The 21,083-nt window shown below is 38.9% G+C and overlaps 1 protein-coding gene across 2 annotated transcripts in view; it reads right to left on the bottom strand.

Annotated features, from left to right (window-relative positions):
• The window catches only part of Col25a1 (collagen, type XXV, alpha 1), a 417,880-nt gene that overhangs the window by 130,970 nt on the left and 265,827 nt on the right, over positions 1–21,083 (bottom strand). For both annotated transcript variants that reach the window (XM_013023761.1, XM_013023760.1), the window contains exons 6-7: positions 16,899–16,925; positions 16,741–16,767 (exon numbers count right to left, since the gene is read on the bottom strand). In XM_013023761.1, coding sequence (XP_012879215.1) covers positions 16,741–16,767; positions 16,899–16,925 — 54 coding nt within the window. The remainder of the gene's footprint in view (positions 1–16,740; positions 16,768–16,898; positions 16,926–21,083) is intronic.

Below are 21,083 nucleotides of genomic sequence, written 5' to 3'. Positions count from 1 at the left end.
GGAGGCTGCAATGCTTGGTAAGAAATGTACGTATTATCCTGCCCATGCAATTGTAACCCCTCTGTACAGTATGTTCACAAATAAAATAAAATAAAATTAAAAAAAAAACTGTGGGCCCAAAGATACCAGATCTTCTCATTTTTCAAAATGAAGTGTTTCTTTGTGGGTGCCCTCCGCCCTTTCCCCCAATCCTGGGGATTGAATTCAAGGCCTGGGTGCTGTCCTTGGCCTTCTTTTGCTCAAGGCTAGTGTTCTACCACTTGAACCACACACATCTCCACTTTGGGAGTTTTGGTATTTAACTGGAGGTAAGAGTATCACAGACTTTCCTGCCCAGACTGGATCTCAACTGTGATCCTCAGACCTCAGCCTCTTGAGTAGGCATGAGCCATTCCCACCTGGCAAATACAGTGCTATATAAATTGTTTGATATTAAAATATTAGTAATTTACTTAGCAAAGCCAAATTATACCTAGCTGCTTCCAGAATCTGATACACAGTCTCCTAATCTGTGGCTTTAGGCTGTGTGCCATTAAGAGTGATTACCGTAATTCACAATAAAGATGATTGCACAGAATTGTGCAAACATTCCAAGAACAAGGAAAAATAAAGATTGTGTATGCCCTTACCTCCACTACAACCGAAGGCACTAATCTCTCTCATGAGAAGAAATTCCAAATCAACTGTGACAGTTTCTCAAACTACAACCAGTGGGCACATGTCATTTCATTTGACACATTCTAAATATCCTGGGTTATTAGAATAGTTACTATATAAAATTCTGGGTAGAGACCAGGACTCAAACATTGCATTCTTCCATGACACTTTTTATTAGATCTCCATGGCTCCAAAGTGGAAGGAATATCACAGAGCCATATAGAGTTACATCATTCGCTGTCACCCTTGGCCTAGCCACATAGCAAGGTCTCCATTTTGATTTTGTTTGACTTTTCTGCCTCCAAGTGTGAAATGAAGGGTGAAGTTGTAAATCTTTACATTAACTTTCTGAACAAATCTAAAATACCTAATGGATTTCCAGATATTTCTTCTTCCTGTAACTCTTCAAAATCCATTTCCTTTTACAGTATTACTGAAAAATTGCTAATGACTGCTAAACAAAAGGGGGCAAGACTGAGAAGAGATTTTGTGCTGAGACAAAATGAAAGAGAAAGAAAAAAGAGAAGAGAAGGGAAAGAAGGAAGGGAAGGGAAAAGAGGGATGGGAAGGAAATGAGAGAAAAAAGAAGAGGAGAGAAGGGGAAGGGGGAGGAAGGAAGGGGAGAATGGCTTTGCAGTCTATTCTAGAATTTCCTGACATTGAAGATCCTTTAGCAGATTCACCTTTTCAACCTAAAACTAATCTATTAATTAAAATGGGAATAAATCTATCTTTATGTGAAAATAAAAAAATGGCAGGTGTAATGGAGCAGAGCTCCAAATATAAGCACTGTCATTATCTATCTATTTGTCAACGAAAGCATGAGTGATTGTTAAAAGGTTATTTTGTGCCAGCTCTGGAGCTTGTACTCCAGGCCTGGGTTCTGTCCCTAAACGTTTGTGTTCAAAGTTAGTATTCTACCACTTGAACCAAAGCTCTCCTTCCAGCTTATTGATGCTAATTAAGCACCAATTAGGAGATAAGAATCTCAGGGACTTCTATGCCCAGGCTGGCTTCAAACCTCAATCTTTAAATCTCAGCATCCTAAATTGCTAGGATTACAGGCCTGAGCCACTAGCACTCAATTACAAGATTATTAAATGATCATCAATTTTTCTCTCTTTCTTTGTGCCAGCTCTAGGGCTTGAACTCAGGGCCTTGCACTGTTACTCAGTTTTTACACTCACGGTTGGCACTCTACCACTTGAGCCATGCCTCTACTTCTGGCTTTTTGGTGGTTAGAGATAAGATTCCTTTGGATTTATCTGACCAAGATGGCTTTGGATTATGACTCATATATCTCAGCCTCCTGAAGAGCTAGAATTATAAGGCCTAAGCCACCAGTGTCTGGCTTTAGATGGTAAATTCTTTAAACACAGAAGGCATAATATTCAAGAAATATGGTTAAATTGTAGCCAAGATTGTCTGTTACATGATGGATCTCAGCATGCTAATAAAAACAAAATAACTAAGGTTTTCCAAACATGGTTAAGACTGCTCATGATTCACCATCTTTACAATGCTTTCCTTCTCAAAAAATAGCTTAGTAAGATAAAAAAAATAAAATTGAGAGTAGGGAAGGACCACAAGTAAAAAACTACAAACTACTATTAACTGGAAATATATGTCAGAGCCTCATCAGTATCAAAAGTTTAAATTCCTAAAAAGACATTTTGGTGCTGGCATTCCAGACATTTCTTCAACTTAAAAAAAAGTAAAGAAAAACTAACATCTCCTGAATTATGTCTCCAACTTGTCTCTAACATTCAAGTGAAGGCTGTTATTTTGTATCTCAATGGCAATGGTGAAAAAAATAACAACAAATTCCATTTGGAAGTCAGAATCAGTCTCTGATGGGATTGTCAAAATCCTCCCTGTACTGGTCAGCTAAGCTGGCAAAGGAGTATTGCTCATGGTTTTCCTTCTATGCTAAGATATACAAGGGGAAAAAAAAAAAAACCCTAGCTAAGCACTGGATTATTATGGGTTAGTTACATTCTCTTTAATCCTAACAGTTCACATTGAATGGAACAATGCTTTTAAAAAAAAAAAAGCAGTTTGGGGCTGGACAACAGTGGCTCATACCTGTAATCCTGGCTGCTTAGGACTGAGGATCACAGTCCAAAACCAGCCTTGGAAGGAAAGTACGGGAGATTCTTATCTCCAACTAACCATCAAAAAGCCCAAAGTGGAGCTGGGGCTCAGGTAGTAGAGCTCTAGCCTTGAGCACAAAGGCTCAGGCGCAGTGTCCAAGCCCTCAGTTCAAGCTGGAGGACACACGGGTGTGCACACACACATACAAAATAGTTAAGGAAGACGTAACAAGTTAACTCACAAGACTTAGTAAATGGCTTTGAGCATTTATCTATCTTTTCCTTGAAAGAATCAGAGTATAAATAAGAGCAAGATCCCCTTTGTGTGTGTTTAGAGCTCACATATGTGAATCATATTCATTTGTGGGCAACTCTTTTTTTTATAAAGTTATTACAGACAAGTGCAATTATAAGTAAATACATAAACAGACACAGACATGTAATGTATAATACATACTATATATTATTATATATAATATAAATATATAAATATTAAAAATGTATAACATAAAATAAAATATATATTATAGAAATATACTTTATACGTTCTATACATAACAAAAGGACAAGTGTCTAGTAATTGTTTACGTAAGAAACAACTTGGAAAGCTTTTCAAAGACAATCAGAATAACACAGCACATGTGACTTGGAAGGCAGGCTTGTCCCAGCAAGTTCTGTGCTCTGCTCTGTCCTGGTGACAGTCCCCTCCCTGGGCACATGCTTCATTTGGTACTCCTACCTCACCAGGGAAAGCATTTCCCTTTTGCAATCCCGGAAATCTCACAAAATGATGGCCTCTTCTCAAAGATGAGGTCAAGGTCCTGGCAAGGTATTTCAAGGTTGGGCCACAATTGAAATAAATGATAAACAAACTAACTCAGCTTCTAAAAATAACAAGCCTAACCAACGGCCCAAGGAATAAAAAACATATTAGAGACCCGCACTAGTGGCTCATGCCTGTAAAACCTAGCTACTCAGAAGGCTGAGATCTGAGGCTTGTGAATCAAGGCCAGCTTGAGCAGGAAAAGGCCTTGAGATTCTAGTCTCAAATTAACCACCAAACAGCCAAAAGTGGAGTTGTAACTCAAGTGGTAGAGTGCCAGCCTTGAGCAAAACAGCTATAGGACAGTGCCACGGCCCTGAGTTCAGGCCCCAGTCCTGGCCCAAACTGGAAAAGCAAAATAAAAAACCCAACCCATTAGCAAACAAATATAGTCCAAGTTAAAATTTTGATGGTGTCTTTAGTTTCTTTTCTCTCCTGCCAATGAACTCAGACTACTCAGGATGACATGTGAATTTGAAGACATGGCAATGGAGGACGGAATTACCACCTGGCCTTCTCTTCTGCTTCTTAAGGTTACAGTGAGTTCCTGCTATTGCTATGTGAGGCTACGTGCTCCAAGCTCAGTCTTTCCTCTTGTCCACCTAGCGTAATCACTCAGCCTTAATTCTAAGAAATTCCTTTAGGCCTGAACGTCACTACCATAGCTGCTATGGAAACAGCGGCCAATGTCATCAGTTCTTCAATACTTTGGATACAAGTATGGTTTTTTCTGTTGTTGTTGTCATTGCTTTACCACTCACCCCTTTATCAACAAGTTCATGCTGAATTCTCAAGCTAATAAAGCCTAAGAGGGAAGCCCAGAAATCTTTCTGTATGTGAAAACCACTGTGTTACCACATTAACAAGAACAGTGTCACGATTGCAGTTACTGTGATCACTTGTGCTGGTTAAAAACAACAAACTCACGAGTCACCCCAGTGGCTAGGAAGGATTTCTCGGAACATCTACATTCTCAAACTGAGTTTAACTGACTTCCAAGGGATAACGAGCAATACTTCCTCACTCTGGCCACAGTCGGTGCAGAACTGCATTTGAGGGAGGATATTGCCACTGACATCCTTTCCCCACAAAGCCAGCCCTGTTTGCCAGTGGTGATTTACAGGCTGTGTCTGCAGCACGGAGCTGCTGGACACATTAGTGTAGGCCTGCTTAGGAAAGGATGCGGCTGTCTGGCATTAAATGACTTCCCAGAGAGCCATCTCATTCAGACCTCCAGGAACTGCTCTCCCTGAACACGATCTGGCAGTGCTCAAACCTGTTATTCCACCCATTCTGAAAGGATGAATAAAACAAAATATGGTCCTGCCCTCTAGTCCTGTCTGGAAATCCCCAAGGCACCACGAGTCTCTCTTGTTTCCTTGATTTTTCTTCCTTGGTTGTAATTCACTTCTAACACCTCCAATTCTGCATTGGGGATTGATGCATAAAGAATGGTGGCAATCACATTGATTGTTAAGTGCTTAGCCAATCACTGTGCCAATATACTCATTATTCAAAGATCTTACCAGTTCTAATTTAAATGTGAATTTCTTTGTTCGTTTCAAATACAAATGTTTGTGTATTTGCTGAAAGGCTTATTCTATGTTAGGAAATACTGGAAATCAATTCCCAACCTACTTTTCCCTTTTCAGCCTTCATGTGCAGGCTCTGATACAAACTGTAAATCCGCTTTACACAATTTAACACATCTAAGAATCTTATGCGTGACTGCAAGTGAAAATACCATGGTTAAACTTCAGACAGAATAGTATTTCCCATACAATTTTATATTCAAGGGATGATTGCAAATGCATTACTATCAAAGAAGTCCTTAAATTATCTGGTCAATATAGTTTTATAAGGCACATTTGGAATGATCTTCAATATAGGTATATATTTTCTCATCTAAACCATTGCACTCTAGGATTTCAAGGATGTGAAATAATGTGTGTTAGCCTGAGAACCTTGTAAAAAGAGTACTTCAGTTGAAATAAACAATGTACAGACACAAGTGTGGATGAAGGAAATATAAACTACAGCAAAATCATTATGTGATGTGGCTATCATTACACTGAAGGGCAAAAAGGCAATCGGATGATTATTCAATGAGTCAGTATTCTTATCTGGAATTCTTTCCAGGGGTCAAGGATTCAATTTTTGTATTCTTTCATTAATAGAATTTTCAGTGAAGGGCTCATTTCAGGAATTAAGTGATTGCACTGTTGTTTATCTGTCGTTGTTGTTTGGTTGGTCGTGGGGCCTGAACTCTAGTCTTGGGCACTGTCCCTCAGTTATTCAGCTCACGGCATGCACTCTACCACTTGAGCCACAGCACCACTTCCAGCTTTTTCTGCTTATGTGCTGCTGAGGAATCGAACCCAGGGCCTCATGTATACAAAGCAAGCACTCTACCACCAAGCCACCTTCCCAGCCCCTGCACTGATGTTTTATTAATATAGTGAATATGTATAAAATGTTCCTGATAACAATTTTTGATATACAAGTTTAGACAACTGGATTACTTTATTAAGTAGGAATAGATGTACTCTGATAATCTTTTGCAGTAAGAGAGAAAACATGTAAAATTTAATGTGTTATCAAAGAGTGATTCCTGAACCTTTCCTGATACCACCCCTTCTCACTTTTTTTCTTACTTGATGAGTCTAGCATTCAACCCAAGGTTCCAAGGGAAATTCTGTCTACTCATCAACTCTTGTGTATAAATATCACTTATTTTTAAATTGATACATACTGGGACAAATGTGTCTTGGCTTCCAAATATTCCTGGATTTAATTCAAGTCTTAGAGATTTAAAGTTTGACAGAGAACAATCAAAAGAGAACTCTGATTAGAAAGAAAACAACAAAAAAAAAGAGCATTTCTAAATTTAATGAGCTTTCTGTTTCCATGCCAACTTTTGCAGAATCTGGAGCACAATAAAATCACTTTTGTCACAATTTCTTTTCATTGTGCTTTACTCAGTCCCTTTCATAGGCCATACATGCTGGGCAAAGTAAGTAGTGTATTCAATGAGACTGAGGAGAGGCACAGAGTTAAATAAAGAAAAACATCAAATTCATATCCAGGATCTAAATGTGTTTTTAAATTTTTCTTGTATCTTTAAAAAATATTTTAATATATATTTTTATTGTAAAAATACTGTACAGAGGGGTTACAGTTATATGAATAAGGTAATGAGTATATTTCCTATCAAGCATTGTTACCCCCTCCTTTGTTTTTCCCCTACCATCCATCCCCTCCCCGACTCCCCAACTCCTCCCTCACTCCCAAAGCTGTAAAGTTCCTTTTCAACATAGTGTCTTGTACATCTAAATGTTTTAAGCAGAACCAAAGAATCTGTTTTAATCATTCAAGTCAACAAAGGTTAAGATAATAAAACAAACTTCTAAATGCTTTCCTTTTGTGGAACTTAATCTGTCCTGCTGAAGATGTTTTCAAAGATGTTATCAGTTTTGCATAGTCCCAGCTGTTATGAAAATTTACTCTGAATACCCAGGGAAGAGACAAGAGTTTTATGAAAATAGTTAAGCCGAGCTCCTGGGTGGCTTATTGAAATCTTGAGAGCTTAGGACTCATTTCAAACCAGCTGTTGGCTGATGATGTTTAGAGCCCTAAGCACTCAATCTCTTAGTTATCGGGGCACTGTATTATTTGGCACAGTGATTGTGACCATCTAACTAACTGGATTAATATATGCTCAAAAGATAACTTTTATGATTTCTTTCATCCTGGGGCCTAATTTTGATGAATAAATTTGTTACAATTGGAGAATGTTTTAGTTTAAAATTTTGCTCTTACATAGTTAAAAAAAAACTTTGCTTATTTTGAAGTCTACATTTGTAAGTCATTACGAATATGCCTGAGATGAGAAAGGAAATAAGAACCATTAATATTAAAGCTCTGGATTTATTCCCAGGGTGTTGGGTTATGATGAGGACAGCTGAACAGAGAAAGTCACCTTAATAATGAAGTAATAGCAGTGGTGGGTGTAGAGAATGAGAAAGGCCTTTAAAAAAATCTTGAGTTTTGCTGGGTACCAGTAGCTTATACCTGTCATCCTAGCAACTCAGGAGGATGACATCTGAGTATCTCAGTTTAAAGCCAGCCTGGGAAGGAAAGTCTATGAGACTCTTATCTCCAAATAACCACCCTCCAAAGAAGCCAGAAGTGGAGCTATGGCTCAAGTGGCAGAGCATTAACCTTGAGCAAAAAAAGCTTAGGGTCTGAGTTTAAGTGCCAGGACTGACACAAAGCAAAAATCTTGTGTCTTATATTGCGATGAGATACTGTTAATGGTCAAGAAATTTGATTTTTGTTTTTGCAAAGAGAGGCTCAAATTAAAAGCAGAAGTAGTAAATCAACTGATAGAATATATAAACTGCTATATGAAAAGGAGCAAACAGTTTGTTCATCTGGTTGTTCTGTAAAAAAATAAGTGCTAGTAGCAAATTTAACCAGGGTCTTGATGTATAGCTTTTAATCAGTGTCACTGAATTGAGGAAGCAAAAACTATAAGAAGGTGATTGAAGGGTTGAGGCTGTAGCTCAGTGGTAGGGTACTTGCATAGCACATACATAGTCCAAGACTCAGTCTCCAGTTCTTCTCCTGCGTAACATACAAGTCAACTAGGTAAGCTTACATTCCTTGGATGAGGATCACATTGCTTTGCTTTCTTAGTTTTCAGTATGACTGGGCAGCATAGAACTTTTAGGAGATAGATGATGTATATTCTTTTTTTTTATTATTGTCTTGTCTTTGTGTAGACTCTCTATCGTAGTTGCAAAGAAAAAAAGCCACATGTCTGTATTTGTTTTTCTTAGGGTTTTCAACTTTTTTCAGAAAGGCATAAAATCTCAGAGTTGGAAAAGGTCCTTTCAGCCCTCTGGACATAACTTAAACACCAGGAAGAAAAGAGCAGGCTTGCAAATTTGGGTTCCAGTACTGCCTTATGGTGGATACATGTGACTTACTTGACTCCAATTCTCATCAGGAAAAAAAAATGGTCACATTAATATTAGTCCTACTAACACACAAAATTACTGGCAAGGTTAAATGAGAGAACACATGGAAAATGTAATCTGTAGGTATGTAGTTAAACCCTGGTTCTGCCACTATTGTCTATGGAGAGGATATTTAAATTTTCTGTCTTGGGTTACTGATCTGCAATATGAGAAAAATAAATAAAATCCTTTTTAGAGTTGTTGAACTAAGCTATGTTTTCACATGTTGTTGATACTTTCAAAGACCTTGGGAACACTGTTTATCATCAGCATCATTATTTTAACCACAACTATGTTTGTGATCTCCAGTAATTCACAACACAAGTAGCTTAGAAAAACAGCCTGGTCCACTGGAAATAGCACAAAGCAGAGATGTGAGAAATGGCTTGTAGCCCCATTATGCCAATGTGAACAGGTTACCCCAGATTCCTCATAAGAAATACTAGAAGCAAAATAAAGGGCTGATTATAAGTGTGTGTGTTGTGTGTGTGTATATGTATGTGGTGTGTGCGTGCAGGCATGCACACGCCAGTACTGAGGCTGGACCTCAGGGCCTAGGTGCTGTCCCTTAGCTTTTTTCATTTAAGGCAGGCACTCTATTACCACAGCTCCACTTCCAGATATTTGGTGATTAATTGGAAAGAGTCTCATAAGACTTATCTACTCGGGCTGACTTTGAACCATGATCTTCAGATCTCAACCTTTTAAGCAGCTAGGATTACAGGCATGAGCCAATGACTGCCAGCCTGATTATAAAGTTTTCGTATGTTATTTTATTAATCTTTACCATAGCCATAGTGACATAGTGATTCAGTTAGAATTTGATCGCTGTCCAGCCTCATTCCAGATAGATTAGATAATGTTTTCCTCTATTATATTCATTCTTCTTGATAGCCTACCTTACTAACTGTTCAAAGCTTTGCAATGCTACACACAACTTACCTACAAAGGTGTTGAGCAAATGTGAAGACTGCAATTAGTAATTGTGATGATCACATGAAGTTTTATTTCTTTCCACAACTACCCTTCAATTCCACAACTCTAATTCAGGTCATCCAACTGCTACTTCCATGTCAGAGTGTCAACCTTTGGTGCTTTGAATATGAACTGAAGAAAGCCAACTCTGGGTCTGCGCGGGTTGCACAGCTGAAGCCCTGCCTCATTTCTACAGCCTAACGACCAAAATGCAACGTGTGCAGAAATGAATTGAAGAGAAATGCAAATCTGTAATGACATTTCCCGGAGAACTAGTGAAATCCGAATGTCAAGATGCATTTATCTGTGGAAATCTAACACCCTGTGCCTCATAGAATCAAACCAACTGATTATGATGGTTATATTATCCCTACATTTGTAAACTCAAATTTGGCTCAAAGTATACCGAAAGAAAGCTAATGCCAAAAAAGTTAGGCCATTTGTCCCCATGTGAAATTTTATGACATTAACAGGACGGAAAGACAGGCAACTTTCCTCTCATTTACCCTTTACCTTCTTGTAGTCTGACCTCTCTCACTATTTAATAAAACACCAAATGCAAAGGCTTTTTTTTTTAAAAGAAAGACTTCATCTCTGTGGCTCTCTTTTTATTGAGACTACTCAGCTGGCCACTATGTTTCTTTTTTATTTTAATTTTTTGTCGTGGGGCCTGAACTCTGGGCCTGGGCTCTGTCCCTCAGCTCTTCAGCTCAAGGCTAGCACTCTACCATTTGAGGCATAGCACCACTTTCGGTTTTTTTCTGCTTATGTGGTATTGAGGAATCGAACCCAGAGCCTCATGCATGCAAGGCAAGCACTCTACCACTGAACCACCTTCTCAGCCCCTGTTTCTTGTTTTTTAACATAGTTTGGCCCAGTTCTACCTTTGAATGCTGTCTCTTGCAGATATTTTGTACTGATCCCAGCTATAACTAAAGATATTTCTAAAGGACATATCCTAAGGAAGTTCTGCCCTACCTCTCTCCTCTACCATCTTTCCTAACTTAATGATTTTACTTTTTAACTACGGGGCATCACCGCCATGTCTGGGTGGTACCATTTCAGGATTCTACTCTCATGCTTATGTTTGCTAGGCTATTTCAGTGAGCTGTCTCAGCAGAATCATAAATTCAACATAAGGAAATTCATCTGATGATTCCATCTTCCAGATCCTCTTCCTGGCCAATTGTATCATGTATCAAACCAGCAACCTCAAGTCTATCTTTATATTCTTGATTAACTTCACCTCCACTTAGTACAGAAGCTTATTGTGGATTTTTACCTTCCTATCTTTCAATTTCACTCCTTTAATAAAAGGAACTTTAATCTAGCTACATTCTATTCCACAGGATGGTCTCAGGTCCTAGATGCAAATCCAATATAATAAGTTTATTGGCTACTTCTAGCTTCCAGGTTTAATTCTCATCAATTTCTCCTTTATTAGTTTCATCCCCATAAATTCCCTTTCACACGCTCAAGTTTTTGCTTGGCATTTGAAGTCAAATGCTATATAGGTGAAGGGACTCACTTTCTCTTTAATCCCATTCTTGTGTCTTCTAGCAATGAGATAACTATGTGACAATCTAACCATTAAGACCTGACCAGCAGTCTTCTATGGAATGGATGGGAAATTTCCTTTTCTGGATTTGAAGGAGCCTTCTTGCAGTCATTACAGAATGGCAGATAGATTCGTGGAGTTTTAGAGCACTATGATTGACTTTTACATATCACCAACTGCTTTTTCCAAACAACTGCTACCATTTCTACTATATTTCTCCTCTTCATTTTGTCTTTTAAAGGTAGTTCAATTACTAAGTCCTAGTAAAAGTATCACTTCTTTTATGGCCATACAAGTTGAGTATTTCTTGTGTCTATTGGGCATTCTTATTTCTTTATTGGGCATTCTTATTTCTTCAGAGAAGTCTCTCTTTAAGTCTTCAACCCACTTATTGATGGGATGGTTGTTTCTTTGAGGATTTGTTTTTAGAGGATTTAATTTTTTTGAATTCTAAGCATATTTTAGATATGAGGCCCTTGTCTGTTGTATGGCTAGTGAAGATCTTCTCCCAGTCTGTGGGAGAAGATCTTGCTAGCTATATGTCCTTTGCCATGCAGAAGCTCTGCAGTTTGATGCAATCCCATTTGTCTAAACTTCCTTTGAATTGTTGTCTTTTTGGGTCTTTATTAGGAAAATTTTGGCCCGTACCAAGGAGCCCTAGAGTTTCTCCTATTCCTTCCTGTAATGTTTTCAGGTTGTCTACTTTTACTTCGAGGTCTTTGATCCATTTGGATTTGATTATGGTACAGGGTGATATACAAGGATCTAATTTTAGTTTTCTACAGGTGTTGAACCAATTTTGCCAGTGCCATTTACTGAATAGGCTGTCTTTCTTCCATACTATTTTTTTTGGCTCCCTTATCAAAGATTAGGTGGCAAACCAAAACATGATTGAGATTCCACCTCACCCCAGCTAGAAAGGCTATAATCAAGAAATCTAGTAACAACAGATGCTGGAGGGGATGTGGCCAAAAGGGGACCCTAATGCACTATTGGTGGGAGTGTAAACTTGTTCAACCACTTTGGAAAGAAATATGAAGGTTTCTCAAAAGACTACACATAGAGTTCTCCTCTGATCCCACAATCCCACGTCTGGGCATTTACCCAAATGATCACAAACAAGGTCATACTAAAGCTACCAGCACAACTATGTTTATCACAGCATTATTTACCTTAGCTAAGATATGGAACCAACCCAGATGCCCCTCAGTAGATGAATGGATCAAGAAAATGTGGTATATCTCTATCTCTATAATGGAATTCTATGCTTCCATCAGAAAGAATGGCACTGCCTCATTTGTTAGGAAATGGAAAGCCTTGGAAAAAAATCATATTAAGTGAAGTAAGCCAGTCGCAAAGAAATATAGGTCCCATGGTTTCCCTTATTTGCAATAACTAGCATACATATAGGATAATTTTATCACATGAGCAGAAAAACTCAAAAACTATATACATATGACCATATAAGATGGTGCTAAGTGAAATGAACCCCGATATGGACACAAGAGGTCTTTCTTTGTTGTTTTTAACATACTACGTGATTTTGTTTCCTTTGTATGTTCTTCCTCCTATGGAATATGCCCTGTTGTCACTGTACTTGATGTTGGTACCCTGCATCTTGCATATACAGTTACCTAATTTGAGGAGGGGAAGGAGAATAACAAAATGCTGAAATAAGGATATAGGATGACCCATTGTGACAATGATATTCACAAGACACTATATTGGAAGTGAACCTTACAACTTCCAGGGGAGCGAGGAGGAAGGTGGGGGAAGGAAGGGATAGTGGGAGAACACAAAGGGAGGGGGTAACAATGCTTGACAAGAAATGTACTCATTACTTTACTCATGTAACTAACTATAACCCTTTGTACAGCATCTTTACAATAAAATAAAAACTTAAAAAATCACTTCTTCCCCACTTCTTCAATGATAAATTAAAGTAACTTTCACTTTCCTAAACCCTTGGTATAGTTCTGTAAGATACATCACCTATCAGCACATAGGTTTCTTTTTGAGGTACCCACAATGTAACATTTTATATATGCATTCCTTAAGTACTTATCAAGTCCTTACAATTCTATGTGCAAGTAGATGAACCAGGCAGATCAGGACCTTCTTCTGGGGGAGTTTATATTCTAAGGGAAGAGGGACCAAGTTTTTCATCACTAATAAATAAATTAGTAAAACAGGATCATTTCAAACTTAGATTGGACAGTGAGGAAGGAAGGTGCTAGCTGAGATGAAATCTTAATCAATCCCAGAAGAGAGTGAGAAGAAAGTTCTGGGCTGGGCAGAGTGTGGTGTGTCTGGAGAAAACTTGGAGGGCAGTGTGTCTAGAGGGCAGTGGGAAGAGAAGACAAGGGTGGGAGGAGATGGGGGGGGAAGGTCAACCTTAAAGGTCCTTGGAGGCCACATGCAATGGTGTGGATTTCAGTCTAAGATTTTAAACAGGGAGTAACATGATCTAATTTACAACAAAATGTAAAATGATCTCTCTGGCTGTTGTGAAGAAAAGGGATTACACAGGGTCAAGAGTGGAAGCAGGAAGATTAATTGGAAGACTTCTGTAGTAATCAAGAACATGAGATCGCAGTAGGTGGAGTCTGATGGTAGTCGGAGACCGAGGTGGATGCACTTATGATCTGTATTGTACCAAACACAGCATCTTCAACAGTCATGTGCACTCTGTCTATGTGCCGATATTCCTCAATAAATGTCTAACATTTCACCATAGCTTTACATTGAAACATTTCTGGATTTATTTTACCATTATAGCTTAATATACTTCTTTTGGTTATAGGGAAACCAAAGCAGAGTTTATAAAAGGGATCTTATATATAAAGAAACTATGTAGGTCCCATAATGGAATGTTATTTAGCAATGAAAGCAAATATGGTGTACACTGGGAGATCATGTTAATTTTGGGAAGAAATAATCATTTGAAATGAATAGTACAAAGTGGAAGTCAAAATATATGATAGGATAAAAATAGAATTTTCAAGTACTAAGTTCTATGTTTTAAAAAAGAGTATAAACACCAGGCACTGGTGGCTCATGCCTATAATCCTAGCTACTTAAGAGGCTGAGATCTGAGGATCATGATTCAAAGCCAGCCTGGGCAGGAAAGTCAGCGAGACCCTTATCTCCAATAAACTATTCAGAAAAAGCTAGAAGTGACACTGTGGCTCAAGTGGTAGAGTGCTAGCTTTGAGTACAAAGAGACTCAGGGACAATGCCTAGGTCCCAAGTTCTACCACAGGACAGGCAAAAAAAAAGTATAAACTTGGTACAATTGTAGCTACTTGGGAGGCTTAAGTATTCAAGCCTAGGCCTATGTGTTTTAGTAAGACCTAGTCTCAACAGAAGGAAGGAAGGAAGGAAGAAAGGAAGGAAGGGAGGGAGGGAGGGAAAGAGGGAGGGAGGAAGGGAGGGAGAGAGGGAGGGAGGGAGAGAGGGAGGGATTCTGTCTTCAGTCAACATAGCTGAAATTGTGTACCTAATCAGATCATTAATTTTAGTTAAAATTATAAAGACATTTCTAGTCCTAACTTTTTGTTCTTTGCAAGTATGCAATCCTCATTTTCATTATATGATAAATCTCCTAGTAAGTAAACTAGCACTATCTTATTGGAAAGGAATGTTTATGAAATTCTAAGAAGCTTGCCTGTGACCTGCTTTGTTTCTACATTAGGAATCTGGGAAAAATCTGGACAATAGAATAGGGCCCTCCTCTTTCACATCGACCTTCCAGAACATTGAGGATCTTGCCCATGCAGATTTATCCAGCATTTTGAATTAAATCTAATTCCCTTCAATACAAAAGAAAATCCAAGAGAAAAACAGTATCCTTTTTTTTTTTGTCATTTTTCACCCCAAATGTTAAATGACCCTGAATTGTGTGAAAATTGGCCCCAGTCAGTGTGAAAACTGGCTGAAATCTATATGAAAGGCAGTCTGGGTTTGTCAAAGTAGTTCATGAACTTTGGCCAAACTTTCAAGGAACGTAGTCCAAGTCTTAGTTTGTACTGCAACATGAAACCAGGTGAATTTCAGACGGTGTCAGGTTTCACTCAGAAAATTTGGCCTAGCTTTATAATCAATCATCACTCTTTGTAACGATGAAAGCCAACACACCTTTGTGCAAACGAGGACTGTGTGCAGACTGATGACAGCTAGGCTGTGAACCAGCCCTGCACTTCCTCTGCCAAGGGAAGGGCGCTCAGAATGGAAAGCTTTCCCCCTCTTACCTGGAAAAGGCAAGCCGAGTGATTTTGATACTGTATGTAGAAAGACATGATATTCAACACACAGAGACAGGCCACGTGAACTATGACCACCAATAGAGCAAGTGGCTCTGGTCTAATCATTTATGAGGTATGAACGTGTTATTCCATTCACGTTCATGAAAGTAGATAGCAGCACATCTAACCTCTTTGACCATGAAGATGAGTGTTTAGCTCAGAGCTACTTATCAGCTATAGTAATTGCCACGAGGAAGTTACAATGGAGCCCTAATGCAGAATCATTATTCCTATAGGAAGAAGTGGCTGAGGAATAAAAAGAAAAATAAATCACAGCATCACATGCATCCAGTTGAAGAACCACAGAGACATAGTAACACAAAAGTGACTGAGTTTTTTATCAACTGTGTATTTTACTAAGGTTTCTCTGTATTATGCAGTATCACTGCATTCAATAGTGATCTAGACAGCTGTACATCTTATAGAAAGAGCTCTTTGGTTCCCAACCTCCTGAAAAATTTGAAATGTGCTTTTCGTGTGTGTTTGTGTGTGTGTGTGTGTGTGTGTGTGTGTGTGTGTGTGTGTATCTCTTCTTTTCCACCAAATCCTAGTTTTTGTGCACAGTGACATGAGAAAATTGAGAGGTATGTCTGAGCCACTACATCATTGGAACAGTATGTCTGAACATTCGGGTAATAAGGCACAGATGTGAAGCAGAGGACTTGGCACTACCAAGGTAACAACAAAGCATTCACCATTGGTCATAATGGTTGAAAGGGCCACATTTGAGATGCGTCAAAGAATGCCCTCTTTCCCACAGTGTTGAGATCCTGTTACACCTTTTACCTGTCTTATAAAATCTAGGCTTACCTCCCCACCCCCTCCCCAAGAAATTCAAGTATTATACAAACTTCTGCGAAATAATAAAAACATAAAAATGCATTAATTTTTTTTATCTATCCAAAAACATACTTATGCAATAGCACGTAAAGTCTAAGTGCAGAAAAAGGCCAAATTCAAGAGCACACCACACGGACTGGAAGTTGCAAAAACAATGCATGCAAATCTGAATGACCCCATGATCCTTTGGAATGGAGGCTGCTGCTGATTTGTAGAAGTGATTCTGGCCCTTGATCAGTAGGTCTAATCACTGTAACATGTTTTACTTATAGGCATAAAAGTCAGATGATACATGAGATACACACATTCATTATTAGTAAGGCCTTTCCATTTTCAAGTGGGAAGACATCTCTGTTAGCCATTACTACATTCTGCAGCACAAAAGCAGTTTTCATGCGGGGGTACTTTCATTCATTAAGTTTGGAGCTGGAAACTCCATTTTTCTTAGGATAAGAAGAAAAGAACTTACCCGAGGCCCCTGATCACCTTGTTCCCCCTGCAGAATGGGAAGATAGGAGGGTGGCTTTAGTCAAGACTCATTTGTGGTGCTTATTCAAAAGGTCAAAACATAAAACATGTTCCGGGGTCAAACCGACATGGATGGTTCAACAATCTGGATCTTCTTACCTTATCCCCTTTTGGACCAGGGGGACCCTGGAAAAAGAAGAAAGAGGGGGAAAAAGTTAATGAAAATAACTGAGCTATATCAGATCTACTTTAAAGTTTTATATAAAGGACACAGAGATACAGCTGTTGTTGAAGTTTCCCAAAGCATTTTTGCTTGTAAACCATCATTATAATGTAGCTGGAATATGAAACTGATACACAGTTATATACTGATATACAGATATATACTGTTATACCTTCAGTATATACTTAGGATAGGCTGAATAAATTTTCCTGAAGCAAATTTACTTATTTACTAAACAAGACGTAGAATACTACCCTGACCTCTGGCAGTATAATTTTCTTTCCTATGTCCATTCCATGAATGAAGCCACAGTACATATGTCTGGCCTCTTTTATTCAAAATGTGTGAAACTCATTTCTAATTTGGTGCACAGTAGCAGACTGCTCTTTCTTACTGCTTCATAAAATTCCACTATGTGACTACACCATAATTTATTTGTTCATCCCACTACTGATGAGAATTTGTTTTTAGGAGTTTTTTTTTAAAAAGAGTATTGACAATTATAAAGAGTATTCCTATAAACATTTCAATGTTTATTTTTTCTTTTTAAAATATGATCTTATTGTTCTTATTAAGGTGTTTACAGAGGGGTTACCATTTCATAAGTCAGATAACAAGTACATTTCTTTTTTGGACAATATAATCCCTCTTCCTTTGCTTTCCCTCAGTTTCCCCCCTCCCATCCCTGCCCTCAAGTTACATAGAAAACACAAGTCAAATCTCTCCTGGAATCACTTTACCTGGCAGAACAGCATTTTCCGCATAGTGTATACTAAGTAACATGATTACATTTGTTTAGCCTTCCTTTGCTGCATGCCCCCCTTTTGCCGGCACAAAAGGAAGAAAAAAAGTATAAACAAATACTACCATCACCCCCCAAACCATGTTTCCATTTCCTGGGGTTTGTTTCAATAAATAGTGTTTTAAATGTTGAGAGAAGTTATACCTCTGGGGTCCTCCCCTAAGGGTGTCTTTCCTCCTTTAGTTTCACGGTTTGTGCGGGAATGCCTAGTGTCCTGAATATCATGTCCAGTTATGTATTCGAGCTAGCTTTACCATGTTTTTCTTTTTGGGTGGAACACTATGTTCATTTCTGTAAGCTGTGTATGTAGGAATGGCATCATTAGGTAAGAAAGTATCTGTATTTAGTTTCAATAGATATAGCTGAACTGTTTTACTAAAGGGTTTCTACCAATTATGCCCTTCTCTGCAATGGGAGAATCTGGTTTATCTTCCCAATACTTGTTAGTTTCTTTCTTTTCATTTTATATATTCTGGTGGGGGAGTCTATTAAGTCTACTTGCTTTTAGTTTGTATTTCCATACTTATTAGTCAACACCTTTTTATTTTGCATTTTCTGTTACAAACGGCCCACACCTCTTATGTTTGTTTTGTTTCATCTGATTGTCATATGCATTTTCTAGAGCACATTAGACATTATATGGCGTGCATATGCAATGAGACAGGCAGAGATACAGGTAAGAAATTCTTTGCATCTTCTGGGTGAGTCTTTGTAATAGCTATACTGGGAGACAGGACGAGGCTGGGCAGGAAGAGACATCTAGGTTCTAGCAAATTTCCCCCATTTTGGTTTCCCCCATTCTGGTGACCACTAAGTCACAGAAGATAGGTGTGGAGCTATGAGCCACCTTCCGCAATGTGTTCTGCCCAGAGTCAGCGAAAGAAAAATGGCCCCTAACTCCCATTCTCACTGGGGGCCATTCAAGTAACAGCTGTCAGGTGCTCGGGAACTTAACGTTAACAACCATAGTATGCCTTATATTTTCTAAAGTTTGCTATCAGGTTTTCTGTGTTTGTTAACTAATATTTTCAGCAAATCAAATGAGTAATGACTGCAGTCTAATTAAGGCTGAGGAATTAAGGTATTGTGACACATATGAATAATCGCTAATGTGATTCCGGTAGGGTTTTAGTTTGGGAAGGGCAGAGGAAAAGCAAAGGCCTACTATCAGGAGTTAGGCAAGAAACGAGTTTGTAAGGAGATGGAGATAGTGGGTGTTGTGTGGATGAACTGAAAAGGGAAATGGGGACAAATACAGGCAGAATACTTGAAGTTCATACATAATAAAGTGAGAAATGCAAAAGGAGTCTGAGGGGAGAGGACAGACAGGATGGGGAGAATGACGGAAGGAATGACTGACCAAGAAGCACTGGACACTTGGGTCATGTTAAATTGTGACCCCCTTCTACAGCCTTTTTGTTGTGGGGCTTGAACTTTGGGTCACTGTCCCTGAGCTCTTCAGCTTGAGGTGGGTGCCTAACCACTTTGAGTCACAGCATAACTTCAGTTTTCTGGTGGTTAATTGAAGCTGAGAGTCTCATGGACTTTCCTGCCCAGACTGGCTTTGAACTGTGATCCTTAGATCTCAGCCTCCTGAGTAGCTGGGATTACAAGTGTGAGCCACTGGCACCCAGCTTGTACAGCCTTTTGAGGCTCAGATAGAAAGCTTGGGCAACATAATGGACATTCATGGCTTAAGTTCCTATTACTGAAGTCTGTTTTAACTTTTACATATACTCATTGATGCAAGAGTTCACATGAAAGACAAGGTGATCAACAAGCCAGATAGGGTAGTACTGAAGTCAAACACCTTACTAAGATGACACAAAAAGTGACTAAGTACATGAAAGCCAGATGTCCCTGTGAAATCCTCCCCAACCCCTAGCCAGGCTTTACAGCTTAGCCTGGCTGTACAGGTGGGACTTCAGCCCACCCCCAAGGCACTCTGCTGATGCTACATGCAATGCAGAATTCAAAGCTCCCCTAAAATCATGTCCCATGGAGGCAACAGAGATAATTCTTTTCCTCAAAGACCACTTCCCAGTGCCGAAGCCACCAACGTGTCAGTAGCGCTCTTGTAATCCGGAGTGGCCTAAGCAGTGGATGCTTACACTTCATGAACTCATGAAAAATTGCCATGGACAATGGAGCAACACAATACTGCTGCTTTAAAGGCAGACAGCATGGCGTCCTGACACCTGCCAGCTCTTCAGAAGCAAAGCTGAGGTCACCCTCCATTCACAGCTGTGGCGGCTGCTTCGGCCACCGGGGCCCCTCTGGGCCCTCACTTGTGTGTCTGGGATTAACTGCAGGTGTCTTCTCTGCTCACTGAAATCCCACTCTTCCTTCTGAATTGACCCTGTCCCCTAAAGACAGGGGTTCAGTTTCAAGCACTGCATAGATTACCTTGATAAACAGCGCATTTTGAAAGTTGGGAGTCATGTGAAAACATTACAAAGAAAAGTTAAAACATTACAAAGAAAAGAGTAGTTGTGGCTTGTTTTCCCCTCTACATTTACTAACCTTAAACATCAAAGTTAGGTCATGGTTTTAGTTTTTAGTTTTATGTCTTTAGACATTAAAAAAAAGTCATGAGCATAAATTGAAGGATAGGCATCAACCCAAACTAAAAGCCAATTATATGGCTTAAACATGGATATTTATCCACAGTGATCTTGTATTTTCTAACTCTTCCAAATTTAACAATATTTCATGTGTCATTCAAACAACAGCATCAATGGCTGGTTGGTAATTATTTGAAGGTAAAGCTGGGGCTAAAAAGAGCACTTAGGTCAAAAGAAAGGAAATATGGTGAAATCAGAAGTCGTAAATAAGAAATGAGTCACAGCTTTCTTTTGACTCCTCTCCTGGTCTAGTTTAGAATCCTGTAGATTGATATTTTATAAGGCCCACTTCAATAAATAAGAACATCAAAGACATGACCTTTCTAGTTTTCTAGCCCCTAATTGCATAAACACAAAAGAGGTGTGCATAAAGGTTTATAGCTATTACTGTTTGAAGGGATGATTGGGACATTTTTTGAGAGTGTGGTTAATGTGTTATAGATTTGCTGCTGAACTATTTATAAATGTCAGTGGCAAACTTCAGATTCACCCCTGTTCTAATGGTTTTAAATTTGAAAATTAGACTTACCACCTTCCTGTTCGTTCTGGGCCTGTACTTTTTTTTTTTTGCTGGTCTTGGGCCTGAACTCTGAGGTGCTGTCCCTCAGCTCTTCAGCTCAAGACTAGCACTCTAGCTACTTGAGCCACAGTACCACTTCCAGCTTTTTCTGCTTATGTGGTGCTGAGGAATCGAA

The sequence above is a fragment of the Dipodomys ordii genome, unplaced genomic scaffold (assembly GCF_000151885.1).
Source record: "Dipodomys ordii isolate 6190 unplaced genomic scaffold, Dord_2.0 Scaffold70, whole genome shotgun sequence".
Taxonomy (NCBI): Eukaryota; Metazoa; Chordata; class Mammalia; order Rodentia; family Heteromyidae; genus Dipodomys; species Dipodomys ordii.
Note: the sequence above shows the minus strand (reverse complement) of the source record. Positions and strands in the feature narration are given on the sequence as shown.